The 27,407-nt window shown below is 34.3% G+C and overlaps 1 protein-coding gene across 9 annotated transcripts in view; it reads right to left on the minus strand.

Moving 5' to 3' along the window:
* Positions 1-27,407, minus strand: part of Pcdh9 (protocadherin 9) — an 866,304-nt gene that overhangs the window by 790,529 nt on the left and 48,368 nt on the right. For 3 of the 9 annotated variants that reach the window (XM_047552459.1, XM_047552453.1, XM_047552451.1), the window contains exon 3: positions 13,433-13,609. The exons of the other annotated variants lie outside the window; for them this stretch is intronic. In XM_047552459.1, the coding sequence (XP_047408415.1) occupies positions 13,433-13,609 (177 nt within the window). The remainder of the gene's footprint in view (positions 1-13,432; positions 13,610-27,407) is intronic. 9 annotated transcript variants of the gene reach the window in all.

Genomic DNA, 27,407 nt, shown 5'->3' on the forward strand with positions numbered 1-27,407 from the left:
ATCCACTTGTGCCTAAGGCCTCTCTGTACCTTTCAGAGTAAAAACAAGACATTGCTAGACTTCTGATTTTACCTTATTAATGAAGAAAAAATTATGAACAACACAGTTTTCAGATTAAACCTATGAACACTTTTTGAACTTCTCCACATCAGTAAATTAGCTACAATTAGCATGTCTTTGGTAGATCACAGAGTATTTCTACATCTTTGACTAAATTGAATCCCTTAGACATGATAAACCTAAGCATCTCAACAAAATGTCTGCAGCTACAAAATGACTAGTGTCCTTCTGAAAAGACAGGAAAACCCATCAGCTCAAAGGCATGTGGTCTTATCATTATATTCCTAAAACAAAACTACACACACACACACACACACACACACACACACACAAACATATATATTTGAACATTTAAAGTATTTTAAATATATTTTTAAATATTTAAAGAAATTTTAAAAATCACATGTATATGATTTTTTTAAAATACTATGGTGCTTCTTATAACATACTTAAAATTTTGTTTAAACATTTTCTGTTTGTCAGATTATGAGCCTCTCACCTATAAAAATTGTCTCATTTTCATCTTTGTATCCCTTGAAATGCCTTATACATTAAGGGCATTCTATATGGGTTGATAGAAGTCATAAACTTAAGCAAGTTTTTGAAAAGTGTAGACATTAAAAAATCCTCAGCTTACCCAGAGGTTTCTTCTATGATGCTTTTATCTGCAGTTGCTGGAGGTTTACCATTTGCAGAAATAATACATTTACAGTCTAATAGGCACTGATGAAAAATTTAGTTTACTCTGAAATAACTGAATTGCCAAAGGAAATCATTTTGTAAGAATGACAAAAGCAATACCAGTCTCATTTGGCCTTGTGACCTCAGAATTAAAAACACACACGATGAATACCCACACATACTGTGGCACCTTGCTCAAGGCATATATTGTTTCATGCAACTAATTTAAAGAGAATTGGTGCATTGAATTGAAAATAAATGAAAGGGATAAATTAATAAAAATAAACAGAAATTTTAAAAGGCAAATACTCTTTCTGATATGAGATGTAAAAAATAAACATACAAGACAATCACCGGGTTAGAATAGGCAAGAAAAAGATTCTATCTCATGCTCGTGGCTTATGCTGTGCTGAGGAATTTCATTGTATAATCATTTATTTTTACCTAATTTTCATCATATTCTTTTTATTGCATATTTTTGTCAAAGGGGTATTACTGTCTACATAGATGATTTTCAATTTTGTATTTTGTCATCCCATCCTAGTTTATCAGATATTTCACAATTTCTCACCAACTCACCTTTATAAACGCACATCAGTTATTTTTCGGAAGTGAACTGAAACTCTGTCTGAAACTGAATGTGATAGGCCAGAAAACTCAAATAATTCCAGTATCATTCTTAAATCTTACAGGTCTTTCAGAGATAGTTCAATGCTTCAGGCTTTTCTAATGTGTTAAAATTTGTCATAAGGCTTTTTGGTTTGGTGATTACTTGATATTAGTGTAGCAGAGGCTATAGCATTCCCAAAGCATGAAAAGATTTCCAAATGAGAGAAGTGTTGGAAAAAAATCTATTTATGTGGAAATTGGATATTAATCTTAAGTACGAATTGCCAAACTTGGGGAGAAACAAGTATTTTTGTATTTTCCATAACAATGGAACATATACTGATGTGTGATGTGTTCCATTAGATGATTTTTTTTTTTAAGTCATCCTCTCTTTAAGTCCCAGGGGCAGTCCCCTTATTCCCTCTGTATTTGCTGAGGAATTATTCACTGTTGACAGAAGCTAGATGCCCTAAAGGAAATATCCAGAATACTAAGAACTGTACAAAAAATAAGTAAAACATTTGATTCACTCTGAAATAACAAACAGAAGGAAGTTATTTTGTGAGAATAATAATTTGTAAAAGCAACATAAATCTCCTTTGGCCTTTGCATAAATGCTAAATGCTGTCTATACCTTCGACCCCAAAATAAATGCTAACACAATTGACAAACATAAGCCTGCTTCAGTTTTTGGCTTGCTCTTCTTTCTGCCTGGAATATTCACCTTCCTGACTCTCACATGACTACCCAATTTCATCCTTCAGATCGCAGATTAAATATTGTATCTTTAAGAATATGGCCTACATAGTACACCCCCCTTGCCTCTTTCTCTAACAGTGCTCCACAGACTGTTTAGTATTATCTGTTAAATAATTACTTTACAATGTTTTATCTCTTTAATACTTTTGCTTTATAAAATAAGTTGCTTATCATTTCTATTCTTCCCTACATCTCTGGTACTTTGATCAATGCCCTACGTGTATTAATAAACATTCGTGATTGAATGAATGAACATATTTCTTCCTCAGTATTAATAGATGTCATCAGCATCATATCTCCAGCCTTCCCTTACTTTCTCCTTGTCCCAACACTTTGAACATATTTTACTTAAGTTACTTACTGCTCTCATGATTCATGTAATATACAGAGCTAGAGACACTGCTGAGCGGTAGAACCCTTCTTAGCATGCATGAAGTCCTAGTTTCAATCCCCAGTACCACACACCTCAAGGGGTCGGGTGGGGGTGGGGGGGTAACTCCACTAAATTGACAATTTCTTTAGAGCTAGGTTTTCTTTTATGCATTTTTGAAACATTCACGTCTTTATGACATACATATACTAACTAGTCTCATTTATTTATTTGTTTATTTAGGTATGGGGATTGAACCCAAGAATGCTTTACCACTGAACTACCTAACCAGACCTATTAAATTTTACTTTGAGACAGGGTCTGGCTAAATTGTAGAGAGACTAGCCTCAAACTTGGAATAGTCCTATCTCAGCCTCCCAAGTGGCCACGATTACAGGCATGCACCACTGTGTCCAGTTACTCAAATAAATTTAAATGAATGGATATAGATTATATTAATGGCAATTTATTTCCCTTTCACCTAGTAGCTTATAAGTAATTTTCTAAGACTCTGAGATGGCATGGATCTGATCAAAGCACTGACCTATAACTCGGGTCAACTCTACTGGATTTCAAGCTCACACAAGATCATGAAAAGATAAGTTATAACTCTGAAAAATTCATTTTATTGAATAGAAAATGGAAAATAAACTTGTCATGCAAATTAGTGTAAATTAATTAAATAGCAATGCATTTGAATTAATGAAATAGAAATATGATTATTAATATGGTCAATTTTAAGTAAAATATTTATTAAATACATTTTTCTGATGACTAGAAAGGTCTTTTACCAAAAGAAAACTTTAAATTTAACACATAAATAGATGTGGATCTTAGGGAAGTTTGAAATTTTACTTTGAAATCTTCATGGGCATCATCATTTCTTCACTGCCAGCATAATTCTCTCAGTCTGGGCTCTGGCAGGAAAATAAAACAACTCTCACTGCAACCTGGGGGTTGACATTAATTAAAACCAGAAAATCATAAAGCATCTGTGGATGAGTTTAGACGCCAAATGAAATGGAGCGATTTGAAAAGTAAACTTCGTACAAAGGTAACTGAATGTCAGAATCTTAACATTTTTTTTCTAAAGTACTGATAATTAAAATATCTTTCCTGAGTATATCACATACAAGTTCTTATAATTTATAATTTCTTTCACTATGTCTAGTAATATTTTTGACAGTCAAATTGCAATAGTTTAGATACTAGTTCTTATTTTAGGCCCAAAGAAAGTAAATACATATGTTTCTTCATTTTGCTCCATACATCCTAAGCTAATGAACAAAATGTCTATTTATTCTTGTCTGGAAGATTGATGTAACTCATAATATAGTGGACTGAAAGTTGGAATGTTTGTGTTTAGCAAAATATCATTTGTTGATCCTTAAATCCCCATTGCAATGTATTTGGAAATGAGATCTTTGGAGATAATTAGGTCATGAGAATGGGGCCCTTGCAAATGGAATTAGTGTCTTATAAGAACAAAAGAGAATCAATGTTTTCCTCCCTCACATCCTCCTCTTTCTGTTCCTTCTCTCTGTCACTGTCTCTCTTTTCTCTGCCAGTGAGGATACAACAGAGAAATGGTTCTCTATAAACAGGTAGAGGGCACCCACTAGACACCTGATTTTCTAGCACCTGTATCTTGAACTTCCCAAATTTTAAAACAGTGAGAAATAAATTTCTGTTGTTTAAGTCACCCAGCTTCTAGTATTCTTTACAACAGCCCAAACTGACCAGGATATCTCTGAAATAAATATTTTTTGTTGAAAGTTTATGAAAATGTCAATGGGACTTGCCTTCTATTTTTTTTTTTTATGTTTTGCTAAAACTATAATTTTTAGGAAAAGTGCATAAACTACCACATGCATAAACTACCACATTAAAATTATCCTAGTGTGAATTAGCAATATCAAACTCCAAATGAGGAAGAGTATCACTCCATGAATAATAAGCCAGACACTGGCCCAGTGACACTATCTTGAGTCTTCAAAAGAACCAGGAAAAGGAGAAGTCATTAACATTCCTGTTTCAAGATCAAAGGAAGTGAAGATTGGCAAAGTTAAAAGATTGCTTCAGTATCACAAAACTGGAAATTATTGAAAGGAAGGGAGAGATTTGAGTGGGGAATATTAGAGAGGGAAATCAGCCTAGCAACTGTTCTCATTTGTCTGGAATTGAGACCCTGAGACACAAGACTCTGGTAATCTAGGGAGTCCCGGGCAAACCAGAACAGTGGAGAACACTATAGAGATATACTAAACCCTGCAAAAGAGTTCAGAATTTCTTGCAAGGGAAAAGATTCACTGTTTGCACCCTTTAAGCCAGAACTGACATAACTTGGAGCCATTGTGATTTGTCACCTCTGGCACTCCACTGGTATGTGCGGACCATCACAGTACTTCTTAAAATATAATGGAATTTACAAAAAGAAAGTCATAGAGTGAATTCTTGGATCATAAGTAGGAAATAATGAAGGTCAGAGAAATCAGTCTGGGTCCTGGAAATGGGAGAATTTTTTTTTTTTTTAAATATTGTGATTTCTAATGTATTTAAACATTTTTTAGAGTTTTTAAGAAAATCAGAGAAATATAACTAAATAGGCAGGTGGTAAGTTGCTTTTGTTTGCTTGTTTGTTTTGGTTTGGTTTTGACTTTTGCCTAACATATGACAATATATCTTTTTAGATAATTACTTCACTGAAACTGGGTTTGACAGCACAGACCTGTAATCCAAGTGACTCAGGAGGCTGAGGCAGGAGGATTACAAGTTGAAAGTCAACTGCAGCAAATTTTGAGGACCTAAGCAATTTAGCAAGACACTACCTCAAAAAAAAAAAAAAAAAAAAAAAAATTAAAAGCACTGGGGATGTAACTTAATGGTAAAATACCCCTTGGCTTCTATCCCAAGTAACAAAAGAAAGAGAGAGAGAGAGAGAGAGAGAGAGAGAGAGAGAGAGAGAGAGAGAGAGAGAAAGAGAGAGAGAGAGAATTGATTCATTCAGTATCAACTCTAAGAAAAAAGTTCAAAGGGGAAAATTATACTTGTTATTGGAAAAAAATGAAACAATTATATCAATGAAACTAAACTATTCAACAAAATATTTTCTTTTTTTAGAAGAGGGACTTTATCTGGTTTCTTGTTTCTTTTTTCCAATAATTTTTTGCACAGTTGCAACAATGCAAATGAGCAAAGTGCTTGATGTGAATTGTTTCCTATTTTTTCCATTCTCAAAATACCTATCCAGCTCAGAGACATTCTGAAGAGACTCCTGAGGTGTGCATCTCTGCCATCTGGGAAACTCTACTCCTCTGAGTTGTTATGATTCATTTTTCTTTACCTTCCCAAATTTCAAACTAGCGAGTCATCATCTACAACAACAAAACACAATAACAAAAACTCCAAAAGTTTTATGTGTTTCCTTCCCTGCAGTAGAAAATTGCCTTCATATCACAGTTTTGATTAAAAATCCAATCTTGTTAGGTCCATGCTATTCTTATCTCAGGGTTGTGATTTAAATTCAACATTCAGTCTGTGGTATCCTTCATGCTATTGTGTTTTAATCAAATGTAAAATAGCAATTCATTTGAATCAGCTACTGTGGCATGATTCACAAAAATCATTCCGGGTCACTTTTTTGGGGGGTGGGATTAATGGGGATTGAATTCAGAGGCACTGGACCACTGAGCCACATCCCCAGTCCTCAACTAAGTTGCTTAGCACCTCACTTGCTGAGGCTGGCTTTGAACTCATGATCCTCCTGCCTCAGCCTCCCATCCTGTTGCAATTACAGGTATGTGCCTGTAGGGAGGCTACTTCTGCTCACCAGAGCATCAGAAAATAAGTTATTCTACTGAGTCAGCCTCTGGATTTCCTTCTGAACACCAATACAGTCCTAGTTACAATGAAAATCTCATCCTTTCAGTTCATGCAGTTAGGAGCTAGTTTGTGGAGCAGTTACACAATTTTCCTAGTCAATTAGATATTTTAAGCATCTCTGAAACCCAAGTCTCTGGGGAAGAATTTATTTGAAATTTCAGACAGTCCAACTGGAACAAGACTGGCAAGTGCGGTAAGTAGAGAGAATCCCAGGAAGAGTATTTTTCTATGGTGCTGTTTATCACACTTCTGTATCACAGTCCAATTAATGGAATAAAATGATAGAATGATCTGCATATCTAGTAAAATCCATTTCCAAATCCCTTCCTGATCTCAGAACAAGTCACAATTGTTAGACAATTTAATTTTACTTTGACTATAAATTTCTGTTGGAATACAAGGAAACTCTCAAGGAACAACGTGTATGCAGACAATCCATGCAGTTAATGAAATGCCTCTGTGAGGACTGCAATCAATAACAGTATAATCTATGTTTATAAATAAGAGTATGGCCTCAGAAGAGTGCAGGGCAGTGATGAATTATTCAGGAAGTCTGCTTTGCTACTTCCATGCTTACAGCTCTTCAGTGACAGAAACACCTGGCTTAGTGCCCTCTGACTCCAGCCTCCTCTGAATAGCTAAATCTCTTCCTTCATTCTTGTTCTAAGCGTAAATTATCCGAAGAACCCAAGGTTCTTGCCGCTTATCTGAGGGTAAGCTTCAAAGGCTTACCACCAAACTCCAAAAGGACGGGGTCAGTTTCTTCTGGTCCTGGACTCACAGCAGATCTGCTGCCTGTAGAATGTACCTTTGCAATGCATAGGAGTTGGGGCCTAATTGACACTTTAATTCCTAGAGACTGTCAGGCAGGGTTAATGTGAGTAGGGAAAGGGAAATTAGTAGTTAATAAGGGAGAATAATAGAAAAGGAGACTATTTCGCCTTGCTAAATGTCTGTAATTTGTGCCTTTTCCCATTAGTTTCACAATGAGGGATGTTATAATAATAGCAACAATAAAATCCCTCTGTGGATTATAAAGAGTTTTGCCCTTCTCTGGACTTACTAAAGTGATAACTGTGACATTCGATGTGCAATCAACAGTGCTTGGGAATTGGAGAGGGCCAAAACTTATTAGCTAGCCTAATCCACTGTCTGAGTATTTTGTTCAAGTCAGCCTCCTTAAATGACCCTAGGAGTAGAGTTTTTGCCACATCTTCTGGGAAGCAATTAAAAAGCCAATAATTTTTAGTGTTATTAATTTTTTATATTCAGGCTAAATTTTCCTTGGCTTTATTCCTTCCATTTATTAATACTTATTGGCCTAGATAGCAATCCTAAATAGTATACATGTGCACAAAACTAACATTTGTGGATTATAACATTTGATGAGATAAGAAGATAGGTCAGATTCTTTCTTGAATTGAATTATATTTCTAATTTCTCCTAAGATATAACCATTTCAAAATACATATTAACTTTCAAAGACTCTAACTCTCTGGAAAGATTATCTCTAGAACTTTAGTTTCAACACACTGGTTGATTGAAGTGGGCTGGATATATTCTGTTGGGAATTTTGGTATAACTTAATTTTATATAAGTTCATCTTTTATGCTCCATACCAAATACCTCAAGCAGTGTTGACTTCCACTCGCTGGACTCCTAACTCACAGAACCACCATCAAAAGCCATTCCTATCTGATCACCAGAAGAAATTCTTCACAGAAGGTCAGCAGATTTTGACCTATTTCCTGACCGGCAGGAGTCCGCATCAGAAAATAAAATTGGCCATACTTCAATGCCCTCTTTTAATGCTCCCGAGCGAGTGGAGAAGATGAGCTGCTTCAGAGTCTTTAACATCTTTCTGCACATCAGAGGGAAAGGAAAACTGATCGGGTACCCCAGACATTACTATTTCAGTAATAATGTATTCAGGAAAAAAGACAGTTGACTATACAAAACTGTCTGTGAATACGCAACTGCTGTGCTCTGAACCAAAAAAAAAAAAAAAAAAAAAAAAATTAGCTCTTTGATTTGAAGTCACTAAAAGAGGAAAAAAAAAATAGCTTTCTTCAGTATGTCATTACATTCAGTAGTGAAATTTAGCAAAGTTAATGAGAAAATATGGTCAAAATCTTGGATGTAATTTCACATTCCTTTATTTGCTACCCAGCTCTTCCACATTTAGGTCATGATGCTAAATAGTTAGGACAATTAATTAGCTACCAAATATAGATAGTGACACTTTTTAAGTTTGGCTTATAAACCAAGAGAAGTAACCTACTCCTGGCTCTCACATGTTTCGTTACTGTAGCAACTCCCTGTGTATGAATGAGAATCAAAAGGAATCCAATATAAAGAAGCACACGCAGATCTTAGCCAGTCCTGATAAATAAAAATGTGGAAGTAAAGGCCATTGCTTTCAATTAAAATTGCACCAATTGTTCATAAATGTATCAGTGTTTAATGGAGATGAACCCAGCTACTTTCAGGTATCATACATATTTAAGAAATGATCTATAATGCCATTTTTGAAAAAAATAATATCTTGAATAGTGCTTTCAGAAAGTAGATCAGGTATTTTCATTTCATTTTCCCAACACAGTTATTAAAAATTATCATCTACAGGTGCGTTAACTTTAAAGTTTAAATTTGCTTCACTATCATTATGTTCCAAGCATTTAAAATTCCAGAACTGGGGTTGTTTAAAACAAAAAAGTTTCTTTACAGCGAAGGAAACAGTCAACAGAGTAAAGAGATAACCCAAGGCATCAAAGAAAATATTTGTAAACCTCATCTACAAAGGATTGAGACAGAATATTTAAGACTGTCTCAGACTCAAACAACTCAATTGCAAAAATAAAAAATAAGAAAAAAAAATAAGGTGACTGAAAACAGCCACTGAATTTATGTAGACATTTCGTAAAAGAATACATACAAACAGTAAGCAGGTATATGATAAAAAATGCTCAACATCCTAAATCATCAGGAAATTGAAAAACCAAAACCACAATGACATATCATCTCACTTTAGTTAGAAAACCATTATCAAAATCACAAGAAAGCAAGTACTGACAAGGATGTGGAGAAAAGAGAAATCTTTCAAACCATTGATGGGAATGCAAGTTAGTATAGCCATTATGGAAAACAGACACCTCAAAAAATTAAAAATAGCACTACCATGGGATCTACCAGTTTCACTGCTGGATATATGTCCAAAGGATATGAAACCAATATGTCAAAATGACTTCTGCATGCTTATATTTCCTGCAGCACTATTCATACTAGTCAAGAAATGGAAATAATTTACATATCAACTAGTAAATGGATAAAGATAATGCTATATTACACAATGGAATGTAGTAAATCTGGAAAAAAGGATAGAATCCTGTTGTTTGTGACAACATGAACTAAAGTTTATTATGTTAAGTGAAATAAGCCATTTACAGAAAAGACAAAAACCACATGGTCTTACTCATGCTTGAATATTAAAAAAGATGACTTCATAGAAATTTAGAAAATAATAATGGTTACCAGAGGCTAGAGAAAGTAGTAGGGTGGAAAGGATGGTGAAAAGTTAGTCAACATATACTAAGTTACAGTTAAAGAAGAGAGTTTCTGTGTTCTATTGCAGAGTAGGGTAACCATGGAAAACAGTAATATATTGGATATTTCAAAATGCTAGGAAAAAGAATTTTGTAATTTTTACCACAAAGAAATTATAAATGTTTGCGAAGACAAATAAGCTTACCCTAATTTACACATCATACAATGTGTATTTTGTATTGAAACATCACATGCTACATCATAAATGTGTATAATTTTTTGTGTGAATTAAAGAGATATACTTAAAATAAAATAAAATTCCAGAGATTTCTATAAACTAACATCAAAAACATTAATCTCCCTAACTATAATTTTAAAATCTTACTTTACCTTGCAGTAATACATTTAGGTAGTAATTACAATTTTTGGTTTTAGTTATTCATATGCCAAAAAGTAGACCAAAAGGAATGTTTATTCTTAATCCTAAGGCTTGCTCCATCAAATGACTCAATTTAAACACCATGTAATGTTTTGCAAGTTGTTTATCTACAAAGTGTTCAGATACAGAATATTGAAGAAACTCAAACAAAAAATTAAAAGTAAATACAAAACTTAAAAATGAACTTAAAAATTTAAACAGATCATTTACTGATTTATGGAAGGGTTTCCAGAATACACAATTCTTTCTTTAAGTAATAACCAGTCACTTACTTTTTATTGTACATTGTTAGGAAAACTATCAATATACATAATCTCAGTTTATTAGTGATCTGAAATCACATCACAATAGAAAAAGCATAATTACAGCCAATAGGAATTTTGAAACAAAAGATATAAAGAGGTCCCTGCAGTTTACAAAGGGAATAAATAACATGTTTCTTTTCATTTACCTTATTATAAAAATTAACTAACGGAAAGTTTAGAGGATTTAGTTTTTAAGTTATTAATCCACTCTGATGTGGTTATGAGTTTCAATCTCTGCTCACTGCCAAATGCACCTGCATTGACACATTGCAATTATAATGCATCGTTAAGGTTTTTTCTTCTGCTATTCTAACTGCCTCAATACATTTTTTTGTGACATTTTGACACCTTTTAAATAACATGGATATATATTTCAACTAAATTGTTAAAAATACAGAATATATCTAGAACAGGAAAACTAAAAACTTAGCAGAAGCATATAACATCGGAATCCAGCTCTGTGATGCCCTGCCAGACTCCCACATCCCTCTAGCCTCACTATGGCTTGCTCTGCTCACCTTCCTTATCTGCTCAAGCAGAGCTTATTCTCATCTTAGGCCTCAGAGACATTGTGCTTTATATGCCTGTGAGGGTCTCATCCTGGTTTCAGTGTATCTTTTAGCTCTTCAGACAATAAACTCTTATCAGTTGACTTGTTGACTATACATTTCCATGAAAGCCCCAGTAGGGGAGAATCGGGACATCTTAGTGACCACAGCATCCCTGGCCTGTAAACAGGGCCTAGCAAAGTATAGGTACTTGAGAATGTGTGTTGAAAAACAATATGGGAAAGAATGAACTCATAACAAATTTTAAATCACATAAAATCTTTATTGGAAATAAAAAAAATTGTCAATTATGATATCATTTTTCTCTGTTTGCTTTTTCATTAGTGAATTGTGTTAAAGAATAAAAAGACCTTAAGCTAAGAAATAAATTACAACATAAATATGGTTGGATGTTATAAAATGCAATGACTTTTATTGAGATCATACTATAAATATTGCTTTGCATGCTGGATTTTAAAGTTCACCCAGATATTACTAAAATTTCAGTATGACATTGAATTCTAAAGCTGACTTTTGTCACTGTAGAATGTACTATTGTATACATTGGAAAAAGAGTGAATATTTTGTAGGTGTTATGTTCTGTGATTAAAGATCTTACAGTTATCAACTCCTTTTCATCCTCAGTAGCTATGATGTTGCTTTATTTTGTAAATGGTCATGAATACACTGATCTAAATGTCAGAAGATTGAACCCAATAAAAAGAGAACATCCTTCTTCTATTATCTGTTTCTCCATTTCTCCCAGGGGAAAAGTAAGTCATTCTCACCTATATTGCAAGCAGCTCTTCTTGAGAAGGTTTATTTTTGGAGCATAAGTCAATTTTGGATACATTATCATTTAAAAAATATTTTGGGGCTTGAATGAGGATTGATTGTTATCTTGTTTTTAAAAAATAAGTTAGTTTCCTTGTGATTTTTAAAAAGTTCCTAGGATGCATTTTCATTTGTACATTTTATTAGTATAACAAATCATATTTGAATAACTAGTTTGTTGAATTACGATTCCTTCTTAACAGCCTATCACACCCTGTAAGTTAGAAGATACATAACTCTACTCATTCTGCAGACTTAATATACTTATTACAAGTAATGATTTAGCAACATGTAAAACAATACGATTAATTTAGTTTTCTAAATTGTTTTTCTTAAGTCTGAAATGCTGTGGTGTGGAGTCAGCTTGCCTACTGGGTAAGATGCCTGGTTCTGCAGTAGATTCTTATGAAATCCAGGTAGTAACCAAGAGGCATCTGGTCAGAATGATTTCACGGATTCAGTCCATTCACAGTGGGCTTTTGGACACCTGCTCTAGGTTGTACATTAGAAGTTGGGGATACAACACTAAACCAAAGACTGCCTTCACTACACTTACTCATATTTAACAGAAAAGACAAGCAACCATATATTACAGGTAAGGTACTCATAAAGATATCAAATTTTATTAACAGAATAAGAGGCCAGGGAGTCATGGTGGATGTGAAAGCTATTTTAAATGAAGTGTCAGCAGAGGCTGTGACATTTTCATAAAAAGATCTGGTGATGTGTCTCAGCAGTTAGGTGCCCCTAGGTTCAATCACCAGTACGGAAAAAAAAAAAAAAATGCATAATGCTGGAATATAGTGACTTACAGAGAATAGACAGTCTCTGTGTACCATGTTTGCATTTGTACACTTGTCTGCCTAAAAAAACCACAACTTCATCACAATTCCTATTGTCTTAAATATATTTTTTCTTTGCTGCGCTAACCCTGTAAAAAGACTTGGCATGGCACTAGTAACCATGTAAGTTTAGAAAAAACACTGTAAAGCAAGGTTCTTAACACTGTGTGCCCTTAGTCATTATAGAATTTGAATTTTGGTTTCTTGACCTATAATAATAATATCCTTCCTTATTCTTACGGTCACGGATTCATAAGAATTAAGTATGATTTATTAAATTATCAGTCCAATCTAAGAATAAAATGTTTAGACTACATTATTTGATGTTTTTAAAAGGTTACATGTGTCATTTAGTGAAATGGTTTAAAGCAGACAGAAACCAGACTGTACAGGTGTTAATCAGTTTCTATTACTTAATAACATCATGGCTCTCAAAAAATTGAACTCGGTGGTGGCTATGTTTTCCCTTATTTAAAATGAAGAGGATAATAACTGTACTTATTTTATAGTATTATTGTGAAGATTCAAGATGTTAATACAAAAATCAATAAAGTCAGTACCTGTCTTTGATAAGAACTGTGTAACTCCCCAGTCCATAAAGTCAAATTTACTGTTTCATAAGTCGAAAAGCCACTCTTCATCAAGCTTTCACTTAACCATAGAATGGCTTTTGATGTGGCCTTCTGACTCATTTGCTTCAAGTCAATATCTTTTTCTTTACAAGTGTTGACATTCCCCTGTGGCAGAAAAATCAACAGTTTGAGTCATTTGCTTTAAATAACGAACTGAGGCCTAGTTTTGGCACCTATCCATTTTGAATTTGCTTCAGCAGACTTTTAAAAATACTGAAGTTCTAAGACCTATTCTGTCTGAATATTTGTTTTTTTCCCTTTTATTCATGATTCCACCATGACTGTAAATACAGTGTTATGATCAGACCAAAGACAGATCCGTTATCTGAAGCTATATTCATAATCCACTGTTAGCAGTAGCATTAGGACTAATGTATGAAGGGACATAGAGTTACTGAAATAGTCAGAAACCAAGCTTGCCCTAATGGATCCAAGGAACAAAGGATAGGAAAGCAGAACTGTATTCAAGAGCTTAAGGTCCCATCCCTGCTATTTCAAAAAGAAACAAATTGCTTTACAGCAATAGATAACAAAAGCTCATATTAAAAAAGACAAACACAATCCTGGGAGAGAAGAAAATACACTGATAAATGCAATTGTGTTATAGACAACTTCTCTAAAAAATAACTTGTTATCCAAGAGCTGGTGAAAATCCACATTCACATTAATGACAAGTTGTGACAAAACCTTTATTCTTGCACCCTTCTTCTGATGTAAGCTATCTGATTTGGACATGATTTCAATATCTAATCCCCCTGCTAAGCCTCAGCATCATATCACCATCTTATATTGCTGTAGTTCAGGAACATTGATGCTAAAGGCTGATACAAAATGTTCATAACCATGGAGAAATAAACAAGGAAGAAGAGGAAATATGGAAAGCAAAATAGTTTTACACAAAGAATATGAAAAAGGATTCCAGTGACTCTAAAAATGGTTTATAAGAATACACAGAAAAATGGCCAAAAAAGTCTACCGATTGTCAACCATCATTTAATGTTTATTTAAAATATTGTCCTAATCTTTAAGCATTTGAAATCTTGTATTTGAAGGAGCTCCACTTTCTCTGAATCCCTGAAATGCTTTTTGGAATGACTTCATAGCCCTTTTATGAGGAAGAGTAGATTCATTTTATCATTTCTAGGTCTGAGCCAGAGTTCCACTAATTGTTTAATGAGTGTTGGTGGAATAAGTAGTCAAACTATATTTTATGTATTCTTTCTGACACTCACATATTCACAAAATATTCCAGATTCTTCAAGTTCAGAGGCATTATCCTACTTCCCTTGGTTACAGTGGTAGTTATCATCATCACTGTAGAAAATCAATGTTTGTTTATGAATGGAGACCACAGTCATAGTCATACCACAAAAGAATGACTGCATTTGACATGCAAACCAAGGAAGCAAGTATGAAGCAAGAATTATGCAATTTTTGAAAATTCATCTTTTCAGGAAATCAAAGTAATAAAATTCTCAAATTAGTGTGTATGTTTATATACATACACACACACACATATATATATACACATATATGTATAATTTCAATGCTCATTGCCATTTGTATTCAAACTTAATGTTTCATTAATAAAATTCATAATTTTGATATTGATATGTTCCAGTGCTCTGCATTAGAAAAGTTCTATTTTTATTGTAAACAAAAGTTCTAGCATAGATGATTTATAAAATTATTGTGGATTATACTTCTTTTAGCTAGAAATTTATAGCAGATTCTAAAGTGTTTATTTTTTTGGTTATTATCATTGATATACTCCACAATGAACGAAATAGATTATTTTTTAAACCAAACAGAGCTTTAACTTATTCAGTAACTTTTGAGACTGCCATGTCAATTTTCACTCATAATATCTTAACAGTCAGTTACTGAAAAATCCAGCAAAATCTTCATCTGTTTTCCTAATAAGATATTTAAGAGCAACATATTTTATGATTAAATTAATAAAATTTCTCCTCTTAACCAAGATCTTGTGTACAAGAATTCAACTTTTCAGTCCATATTTTCCTTTTCTACATTTTTTGTCCAGTCATTGGTGAAAGACTCACATGGGTTTTTGTTCCTTTTTCTACTGTTTCTCACTGACTAAGTGAAATTATAATGTGGGCAATTTGCGGGTAAATGAATGAGGTTGGAGAATATGATGCTAAGTGAGATAAGCCAATCCCAAAAAGCCAAAGGCCAAATAATTGCTCTGATAAGCAAATAATGATACATAATGGGTGGTGGGAGGGAGGTAAGAATGGAGGAAGGATGGATTGTATAGAGAAAAAAGAGGGGTGGGGAGTGGGTGAGGGAAGGAAAAATAACAGAATGAGACAAACATTATTACCCTATGTACATGTATGATTGTACAACTGGTGCAACTCTACTTCGTGTACAACCAGAGAAACAATAGCTGTTCCCCATTTGTGTACAATGAATCAAAATAAATAAATTTTTTAAAATGTGGGCAATTCTTCCAGCTTGCCAAATCTCAGGAATGTATCTTTGCAAAATATTTTGTTATGAGTCTATTCTTCTTTCAGAACATTTACTACAAAATACCTATCTTCATATTTATATGTTGGTATCTCACTTTAAATGGTACATTCTTTGAGGATAAAAACTTTTCTATGTTATTCAGACCTTTGAATAATGCATTAGTGCTATAGCATTATGAACTATCAATTTACTTTTACTTATGTCATTTTGTAAAGTTTTATTTAGTATTTGCATTTTAATGTTTCATTAAGAAAACTTAATACTTACATAATCATGTGAGCGCAATGTTCAACTTTAAAGAAATAAGAACTGATGTAACGCAACTATAGACATTACTTATTTGCTTGTGAATGGAGATAGCAATTATTCTCCTAACACAGAGGAATGTATTTCACATAAATTTTCAAGAAATGTTTGTTAAAGCTTTCTTAGAAATTATTGATAAACTCTACTGTAAAGGGATTATTTCTATACCAGATAAAGAGGGTGGCTTTCTAGAAAAACATAAGAAATATTTGGTGAGAAATATCATTCTGTTTGTGAGAACAAAGGAGATTCTCTGAGACCGTCCTTTAAAAATCACATTTTTGCAATATAACATTCTAATGGACACATGACAGAAAATGCATATGGAATATATTTGCCAAACGAAGTGGGAGCTATGGGGATGATTCAAAAATTGTATGAAGTCATGACTCAGAGAGAAAAGTGGTCATAGTACCATTGGAGTGATCAAAGGGTGATGCTCTAAAGTTTGATAATTCCTGGCCTAAAAAACTGAATTCTTCTTTATTAAATAATGCATATATAATTTCATTTTTATCAAGTGGGAGCATAATTTCATTGATGTATTTCTGTTATTTTTATTTTTCTTAGTAGATTTTCCTATGAGAAATATTATTTCTTATTAATTATATGCACTCCAATTCAATCTTCCATTATTTTTACTGGTGCATAATAGTGGGATTCACCGTGACCGATAGGCAATCATAAAAATATACTAGTTAGTGAAGAATTTTAAAATGAGGGCACCAATGACTTTTGTACTTCTGCATCAGAATTGAAACTTGATACTTGAGCCAAGCCATTGAGCTACCTATGATCTCATTTGCACTCTCAGGAACTAGACCCAGACAAAATTAAGTTTGTAATGTTTTAACTCTGGTTGTGTTATGCATTCCTACCAGCACTTTGAACAGTGTCATGCATAGAAACTAGCCATTTGAGAAATTATCCCTCAGGATTTAAATCCTGCCTGGGTGATTTATTGGTTCTGTGATCTTGGATACCTTATTGGAAGCCACTGAGGCCTGAGTTTTCTCTTCTATAAAGTGGTGATAATAATACTTTCCTACATACTGGGAAATTGTAGAAGTGAATGAAATAACCTGCATAAACTACCTATTAGTGTGACAGGCACATTGTAAGCCCTCAATAAATGAGAGCAGTTGCATTTATTTCCCTAAAGGGTTCACTGCTAGAGGTACCTGCTTTTCATTGGCTGCTCTAAAAGATGTGAAAATTTTCAAAACACTAAGGAAACATAATATAATAGAGATGCACAGCTAAAAATTAAGACCACCACTTACTAGTTTTATCACATCAGATGAGATTTTGAACCTCAGCTCCTTATCTGAACATTGAGGTTAACAGGATTATTATGCAGCCTAAATCCATGAATGCATGTTAATGTGTGACAAAAAAGTCCTCAGTAAATATCAGCTTCTCTTCCAATTGCTGTCATGGGACTATTTCAGGCATCCTTTCTGTCCTTCAAATCTCAAGTGCATGTCAGCTCTACCTAGTATGGCTGTTCTTGCAGCCTCTTCTGGCAGACAGAATTCGTGACGGCACATTTGCTAAGTCTAGACACAATCCCAGCATCATTCTAAACACAGCTCTCCAGGTAGCATATATTAATTCATAAGAGTTGGCAGAAAATTGTAACACCTATGCCCTTCCTATAGGATGCTCAGCCAATTCAAATGACTTCAGCAAACAAACAGGCAGTAAAAATAAATAAATGAAGCTAAATGAGGATTAAGATGAAATATGGCAGCAAAGGCATGGTTTCCAGTGATGAGAATAATAGATAGTAGTGAGAATCATTCAAACTCCAGTGAGTAACAGGGATTGACTCCAGAGGTTATGTGTGTGTGTGTGTGTGTGTGTGTGTGTGACTATTCAGAAATGGAGTGATGTTGCCAGTTCATGCAAATATTCAATGGAAGCTATTGTTTTTTGATTTCTAAGACACTGGCAGCTAATTCAAAATTAAAATATTGTATGACCAAGTAATATAAGGCAAAAAAAAAAAAAAATTAGAAGTTTGCAGCCAGATGCAAAGTCTGAAAGTAGGGAGTCACTTAACTCTCCACAACTCTGTTTCTTATGTTTCTGAAAATTTAAAATAGTAATAAAATGTTTACTTAAGTATAAATCAAAGGAATAGAAATTTAGAATATCTTGGTTGCCTTGTACAGAAAGACTGAAAAAGGAAAAAAAAATGGAGCAGGAGGAGAGGATTGAAGTTTATCTACAATAAGTTATTTTTTCCTGTTGTGATCTTGAATAAACAGAATTTGCAATTTGTTATATAAAAATAACTGAAAATAGGGGTGGATAGTGAGGAGTTACATCCTCTGAGAAATATTGATACTGAGTCCTGCTTCCTGTGAGAAGCATTAAAGCAGAAATGCAAGGGTAAATAGTTTAGACCCTGGAAAGGTATATCCTTTAAGATCAGCAAATTATATATATTTTTTCCAACTACAACCCTAATTCACAATATCAGGACTTGTGGCTCATCTGTCAGTACTTAGCTCCATTTTCTCCTCTGTGGTCTCACTGCAGGAGTTTCACAAGATGGAAAATTCACTTAGGCTACCTGCTCTAGATAAAAGTCTGGAATGGTGAACTCACATCCCAAGAGCCTCTGGTACATACTTCAGTTCGACAGAGAAAAATTTTAACTGTACTTGAAAGAAAATGACCCTGGAAAATAGGTTAGCAAGGCAACAGGAAGTGTGAGCCTTGATATGTTTTGAATTTCGAATTCTAAGTACTCTTTACAGGCAGAAAATGATGTTGTATGCCTCTAGCTAAAAGACAAAAATAAAACAGAACCCCACCACCCTCCTATCAAACCATAAAGTTCCTCCAAGAGGCTTGATCTCTAAAGTTGCATGCATGAATTATTTGTGCTTTAAAAAAATCATCTTGTACACAACCAAAAGTTAACTCTTTTCAACTTTCGACAGATTTTACTTCTCAAGTGAAAACTAACCAATAGAGGGGGCAACAAAATTTACCGGTCCATATAATTTAAAGATTTTAAACATTATAATTAATGTATTGATATTATTTCATTTTTTATGAATTCAGAAAAATTAAAAGTATCTTTACTTTGCTACAGACCACATGGTCTTTGTACAAAACGTTGTTTAAAACAGCAAGAACATTTATTTGTGGGGAAAAGAATTTGTGGAGAATAATTTATGGGAAAATTTGTATATCTCACTAAAGTACCCACAACTCTATACATACCACTTCTCCTTTGTACTTGTAGATAAAGTACTAATTTTGAAGCAAAATACTGACTATGATATCTACATAATAGAGACAGACATTGAGGGAAAGAAAAAACATGAAGGAATTTACTGCTTATTAAATGGTACTGTTTGCACCTTAGCTAAGAATGCTATGCTGTTTTCTCTATAGGATATAAACATTGCTGATGATAAACACAATTGTAATAAATTTCTCTGTACTTTGAGCCAATCACCAAAACTATATTGTTCAGGTAAGCATGAGTGAAGTGGGGAATTCAATGTGGGAGACCCTTGCTGTAGCATTCAATACAAGACTAATGCCTCTCTCCTAGAATTCTTATTTCCATCCTAAATTGACCTTTCATTAATTTATTTTATTTTAATGTCAAATTGATTTTTAATGAGTCACTGTAAATTTCAAAGAAAATTAAAGTCTCTTTTTTGTCAGAAAAATACTTATTCATTGACTTCGATCTAAACAAAACTAAACGCTCTTTGATAAAAAGGCATTTCCATAAACTGAAAGGTTGCAAGGAAATTTGTTTTTGAATTCCTCTTGCGTGATGTGCCCACATGTGTGTAGAAGTGAGCGTCCTTTGTCAAATTCACCTCCACATGTACAAAATGATCCTTTAAGCTTGGACGGTCAGTTGTGCATGCCTGAGAGATCTATGATCTTCCTCAGAGAAGCTAGTTTTTTAACAACTAAAATCATTATTATTGTTACAAAGTAATCTTTATTGTTCCTGATAAAAAGGAAACTTACTTGGTTCCTACCTATCACAGTCTAAAATGTGTCACAAATACATCATCATGATGTGTATAAGTAGAAAACTTCTTCTCCCACTTATCGTCCCATACATAAACCACTTTAGCCATCTATAGGAGAATATGCATAGCTTGGAACGAACAGGGATATTAAAAGGCCCAAATTACCCTAAGAAATAACAGATTGGTACCCATTTATACAGATGGTGATGTCTGTTTAAGATGAGATCTGGCTTCTCATGGTTCACCTGAGCCCTCACCTTCTACTTTCTTAATATACCACCCATTCCATTATGCTCCCTATTTGGTGTTCAGAGTGTGTCTTCGATGAATGGAAAAGACCTCCTAAATACATTTTCCCTTGGGATGAGAAAGAGAATGGAAACTTAATTATCATTCAAATTCAATATAAATAGAATAAAATACTTATTTCTATAAATCCAAATTCACCTAAAACTCATGCCTCCAATTCCATGCCTCCATTAATATAAACCCATATGAAATTACTTCTGTAAAATTCCAGCACTCACTAAATTTTAGAAATACACAAACATGCAGATATGAAAATGAGTCAAAGGTTCAAACAGTAGATCCAGAATGTTTTCACAGCACAATCCAGGGAAGTCTTTTTGTTGTTGTTTTTTGGAACTGGTCTGTTCATTCACAGCAAGAAGATGTTTCCAGCTGATGTGTTTGATTGAGCTAGCTGATAAGTTTTATTGCTTTCATGTAGACAATGAAACAAACGCCTAATGGGGAAAATTGCATGGAGTCTAAGTTGGAAGCAAAGTTAGCCTCTGGCTAGTACGTATGTCCAACTGAGAAGCTAGTTTCAATCCCCTATAAAGTCTCAAATGCAAAGCAGGAACGAAAGACAGAAGACGGATGTTTCATTAAGATAGATGAACTCAAAAAGAGCGGTGATGCAGAGAAAGTTAATAAGGGAAGTAGGAATAAGTGGTGTTGTGATTATTACCAACATAAAGCAAATTGCTCAGGGTCCCATAAGTCTTTTAAGGTTCAATCCCCCATGCTTAACCAGATGATCTGCCTGGATCTTCACTCATACATCTTGCCCTACTCTTCCTATTCGCTTCTTTTTCAACTAAAAGGTACTTTCAGGACAGTGTTAAGGCTTTTGACTAAAATCATTCTACTATCAAAACATTATTATTAAAGCATCTATTGAATGATTTCCAGAAATGAAAACAAAAAGCAAACATGAAAGGGAGTGTCTTTATTAGGACTAAAAACCCGTATTTAGAAATATTTCAACTATAGCTCTCCCTGGCTTCACTTTCCCATGGCAATAAAATTTTATACAAAGTGAAAATAATGTATCTGCAACAAAACATTAAGTAATAACAGATTATTTCTGCTCTTTATCTATCCTTGTCTGTTCCATAATCAATCTGGTTTTGTTATGGGGTTTTCCTTTCTTTCAAACTTCTTCTGTAGCTACTTTACTTTAATCTGTTCAATTATAATAAAAATAATTATTCTTGTGATCTGATTATCACAAAAAATTAAAAGTTCCATATGTGATACAGATTTGTTGTCAGATAGAAAAAAGTTTAATTATGGTATAACCTTGGCAACTATATGATCTCTCTTAGTCATAACTTCTTCATCTCAAAAAATTGGGATAAGCAATCATACTTTTTTTTACAGGTTGTTGTGAGAATAAAAGTGCCCTTTGGTAGTGTTATATTTTTGGTGGGGGTGGTTACTAGGGATTGAACTCAGGGAGAGTTGACCACCCAGCCACATCCCCAACCCTATTTTATGTTTCATTTAGAGACAGGGTTTCACTGAGTTTGCAAGTGAGGCTGGCTTTGAACTCTTGATCTTTCTGCCTCAACCTCCCGAGCTGCTGGGATTATAGGCATATGCTACTGAGCCTGGCTTAAGAGTGCCTTTTATGAATAGGAATTTTGTGTCCAGTTCTTCATTCAGTAAAGCATTCAGTAAAGTGTGCCTAGTATTTATTTCTACAGTTAATCATAATTTATGTAAAATCTCTGATACTGATCTACTACTTTTAGGACTTAGGTTGGCTTTAAAAGATGAAATTGAAAATGTCTATCATTTATAGTTATGAAACAATTGACACTTCCTCTCATTAATTAAACTTCCTTGCCACATGTCACCCCTCCAAGTTTCTATATCTTGTCTACTGTATTAGAAACTACATTTTTTAAAAAAATTATCTCCACTGACTCTTCATTTCTTTACCCTAATTTTTTGTTCCATCACTCAACTGCCATTTGGATTCTAGCATTCTGCTGAAATTAGTCTCCCAAGAGTCCTTTCATCAAATCCAGTTAATCTTCTAGCCTTTCCTTTTCTTAACATCTTGGCAGCATTTGATAGTTTGATCCTCTTTCCTTCTTTCCTTCTGTTGACCTCTCTGATAACTTTCTGTTTCACCCTCTGATGAATCCCATTCCCCTGCCAACCCTACAATTTTGTTGCATTAACCCTTGAATATTAGTGTTTATTACCCATGTCGGTGTTTCTCTGCTTTGTCCTTCTCTTGCTTATACCCTCCAGCAAGCGAGACTTCAAGCTTCACTTTTTATTAGCTACAGCTGATGATCCACTCCCGGAGGACATCTTTGAATATACTTCTTACTCCAGCACAACGTAAAATCAGGTCCCAAATACTGTTGACTCTCAAGTTTCTTCTTTCCTCTTTATCTCACTGCCATTATCTTAGTCCAGTTGCTATTAGTTTTTAAATTCTTACTGCTACCATCTCCTCTTATCTTTATGTGCACTGAGAAAAATCCTGCTAAGATCACTAGGATGGGAGAAAAGTTATCTGGAAGTTAAAGGTCAAACTAAATCATGTTAGAATTCCATTTCCACCATTGTAGTTGCATGATTTGGGGGAAAGTCACTTATTTCTGTGTCAATTTCTTCAACTGTAAAATGAAGGCAAATGATATGTTAGAAGGAATAAATAAGATACTACGAGTAAAGCACTTAGTACACAGTAACTGTCCATTCTAGTGTTCAGTAACTATTCTGTATTGCTTTAATGTCTGCATTCATTTATGTGAGCTCTTCACATTAAAATGTTATGTAATCCAACTACAAAGTAGAATAATGTCCATATTTTCTTAGTTTACAATTGTCCTCTTCATAACTTCAGACTTCGGTGCTCTATTCTTGTGAGTCTGCCCATGAAGTTGTCATGTCTAACCTTTTAACTTCTTTTAAGTGCCACTCTTGTTCACCCCAGGTCTTTACCTATGCTGTGGCATTTTTATGAATCACTCTCACCTTCACCTTTACAAAAGAAATCTTACTGGATTTAGAACATATATTTCATCTTAAACATGTACAATTATAGGTAACATTTGCTATATTCTTATGTTTCAGACATTGAATAAAGACTTCACAAATAATTTCATTTTTAAATTCCACAAAACAGCCCATGAGGAAAATAGACTTTTCTGAGTTCCAATCGAGTGTCAAATATATATCCTGGCAAAAAAATTCCTTAAATACTCTGTATGTACCAGAAATAGCACAATGCAAAGTCTTGCCTAATTTTCTTCCCAGTTCTACTGTCAAATCCATAGAACAAAAATTGTAAAAACCAACTTGTATATTTATGCTTGTATTTCCAATTAAATATAGTTAAGGTACATAGTAATTACTCAATAAACACTTGTTAAGGGGTGGATAAGTGAATGTATTACTTTGTCCCAGGCACTGTGTTGAGTTTACATTATTTAAATACTGTAAGTTGGACACTAAAATTATTTTTGTAGATAAGAAAAATAAGCTATCAAGACCTCATCTAGTTACTGTCTAAGGCCCATTTGATTTTTTTTTTTTCAGAGCCAGTACTGACTTTCAGAAATGCCAGACACAAAATTACATGTAGAAATTTTATTCTTCATTTGAGCATCTGCATAACTAGTATATATAATGGACTGCCTCGGGGTGAAGTATGTAGAGGTGATTTAGAAGCAAGGTCGGTGACTGTGATTGACCCATAGCAATCTATCTACAGGCCATCAGCCAATTCCTATTCAGTACATCTCTGCTAAATGACTATGAAGTGAGTTTTCAAGTAAGTAGATTACAGGTCCAATCAAAACTATGGGTACTATGTCCTAACAAATCAGGTTAAGCAAAAACAGATCTGTAGTGTTAACAACTGTTTATTTAATTTTTAAAAATTACTTCTATTAAATGTAGTTTTCATCCCTGTCATATGCTATCTATTAGACTTGAAGCTAACTACTTTGGAAGCCTTTTAAAGTCATCATTTAGGAAGTATTACATAGCTCATCTAAAACCAAGGGTTGTTATTTGGGGAAAAAAATGATAAAAAGAAGTTAGACCATATCATTTTTGCTTAAGTTCTTAAATATGTTATCCTTATTTTTCCTGGGAATCTAGTTCTATCATCTTTTTAAAACCTATTTCAAGCTCAAAGTTTAGGGGAAAGGTTAAGAGTAGTAGAACATGAAGCAAATATTGATTGCAATGTAGTCTTAAAACTATGCTCTCTTGGAAATTACATGATCTGTATTTCGAACACCCAAGAAAAATCCAGGGTAAAATTTAGGTATTGCTGCAAGTATTTATGGTCAAGTAATTGCCTAGGCCAGAGTTTCTTTTAAGACACCAGGAGATAGGCTGGATTTGGTGGCATACACCTGTAATTTCAGCGTCTTGGAGACTGAGGTAGGAGGATCAAAGGCAGCCTCAGCAACTTAGTGAGGCCCTAAGCAACTTAGTGAGACCCTGTCTCACAATAAAACATAAAAGGGAGGGCTGGGGGTGTGACTCAGTGGTTAAGTGCCCTGAGTTCAATCCCTGGTACAAAAAGAAAAAAGAAAAATACCAGTAGAAAATAATTTTAATTTCTTTAAAAATTTTCCTCCAAAGGAAAAGTGGAAGGTTAGAATGACAGAGAAAATGAGTATTTAAGTATGATGTACTGAGATGCCTTTTAGTAATCTATAGTATTTCCTAGAATATCAGTTTAATCACTTTATACATATTTTCCCTTTATTATATCCAACTGAGAATGAAAGAACAGTTAAAGGGTTTGATGTCTACAAACTTTAACTTTCAAATAGGCTCTTTGCTCTGTAACTGGCAACAGTTGTCAGGAGTGGTATTTTGTGTGTGTTGTTGTTTTGTTCTTTTGTTCATTTGTTTTTTACAATTATACCATTTCATAAATATGCAATTCAAAAGCTTTTGTTATTTTCAAATCTCCTGATGAAGATAACTGCTAGGTTCCTGTGTGGCTCACAGAACACATGGTTTTGCTATTGAAGCCAGAATTGGGGACAGGCAGTTAGTATAGAAATAGGGGATCGGGTCAAATCAAAGAAATGGTGGCCATGAAAGCCATCTGCCTCTGGAAGTTGGAGACTGCCCCTGGAAGAATGGAATGTCAAGGATCTCCGGAGCCCATTGATTACCAAATTTACCTGCCCTAATCAAGGACTGCAGGGAAGGAGCTGCTAATTAATGCCCCCTGGGCCCTTACCTGGCTGAATCACTTTGGCCCTCCCCTGCCCATTTGCTCCTCGATTTATGCATCACACTTGCAAAACCAGGCCTAGTCACATAGGCAGGAAGGAGAGATAAGAGGGGAGAGAACTGGAGAACAAAAGAGACTTTAGCCTATAAAAGATGTAGGGTATGCTCACTTCTTGGGATTCTAGAACATGACTCCCTTCTCCCCCTTGGGAGATGTCTGTATTATTACTACTTTTAAATAAAACCAGCTTAATATGCTTGCCTTGACATGCTTCTCTAGTGTTCAGACTTCGACATTAGAGGGAGCAGAACTCGTCACCGGTAAACGGCAGTATCACTATCATCACAGAATGCCTCCAATTCCAAGAGTCACTTGCATTATTAAATCAACACATCACATTAGGCATGTCTTCAAGAGCCCTAATTCACTTTTTGCTATTGATTTCTGGAGTTTGCTTTTGACCTATGAGACTCAGCGTGACCTATGCCCATTTAGAAAAACTATCCAGAATTCCCCAGTTGGTCTTCATGAGCGGAGCTGACTTTGCGAGCAGCTCCTAAGTCTTGTGTCATTGCGATTACCCCCTGGGCTTTTCTATCTATTGCTCCTTCTACCTTCAGAATTAATAGATTGGGGAGATTAGGTCAATTGGCATTTCTGAGGCAAGTCTGAATTAATTTTCTTTGGCTTGTCTTGCTGAATTTCACACTCCCTGAACATTTCTCACTGATAAGCAGATTATGATGCTGGCTCATGTTCAGGGATAGCAACTCCAAATGTTGTATTGTTACCTTTTAGCACCATCAACCGCAATAAGCATTATCGTTTATAAAGTTAAAGCTCTTTATTTTAAATCTGTGTCAAGAGGCTAATATAACTGTGATTTTAATTACTAAAAATCAATCTCAAATTAATGTGAAATTTAACAGTGGGAGAGGTGTAGGAACCCAGAGACAATCAGCTTGCCCTTTACCTTAGCTGCTGTCCTCTACAAAAGACATTAGCATAATGCTGGCTTTCTGGAAGAGCAGCTTTCCAACTAGGGTCTATGAAAAGCTTAAGTCCAAAGAGGAGTTCCTGGGGATTTATTATTGAAATTTAAGTAGTGGTAAATCAAACTTGAAAACAGTACAAATGTTTGCTTTTTTTCAATGTCCTACTTAAAGCAGCTTCATAGGGAGAATAATTTTAAGAAGCTATTGGTCTCAGTGTTTAGGAAATCATTGGTGTCATTAAACAGAGCAATTTCATAAATTATAGAGAAAAGTCATAGCACAAGAAGTTTGAGAGAGAGGGAGAGAAAGGGAAGACAGGAATTGGTCCAAGAAGTGTACAGACACACCATTTTCAAATGTGTTTGTGAAATTAATATGAATACAACGAGAAAGCCTAAAAGTTAAAGCAGTTTGCTGCTTGTTGGGATGGGATGGTGTTTAAGTCTTTTTAGGTAATCAATTAAGGGAGGCAGTACAAAAAGAGCATTTTGTAGAAGTATCCTAAACATGGCCAGCAGTACAGTGGGCGCCAGCTCCGTAAGGGAGTGTAAAATCAAAGTACAGAGACTTAT

Source organism: Sciurus carolinensis, chromosome 5 (assembly GCF_902686445.1).
Source record: "Sciurus carolinensis chromosome 5, mSciCar1.2, whole genome shotgun sequence".
NCBI classification, from domain to species: Eukaryota; Metazoa; Chordata; class Mammalia; order Rodentia; family Sciuridae; genus Sciurus; species Sciurus carolinensis.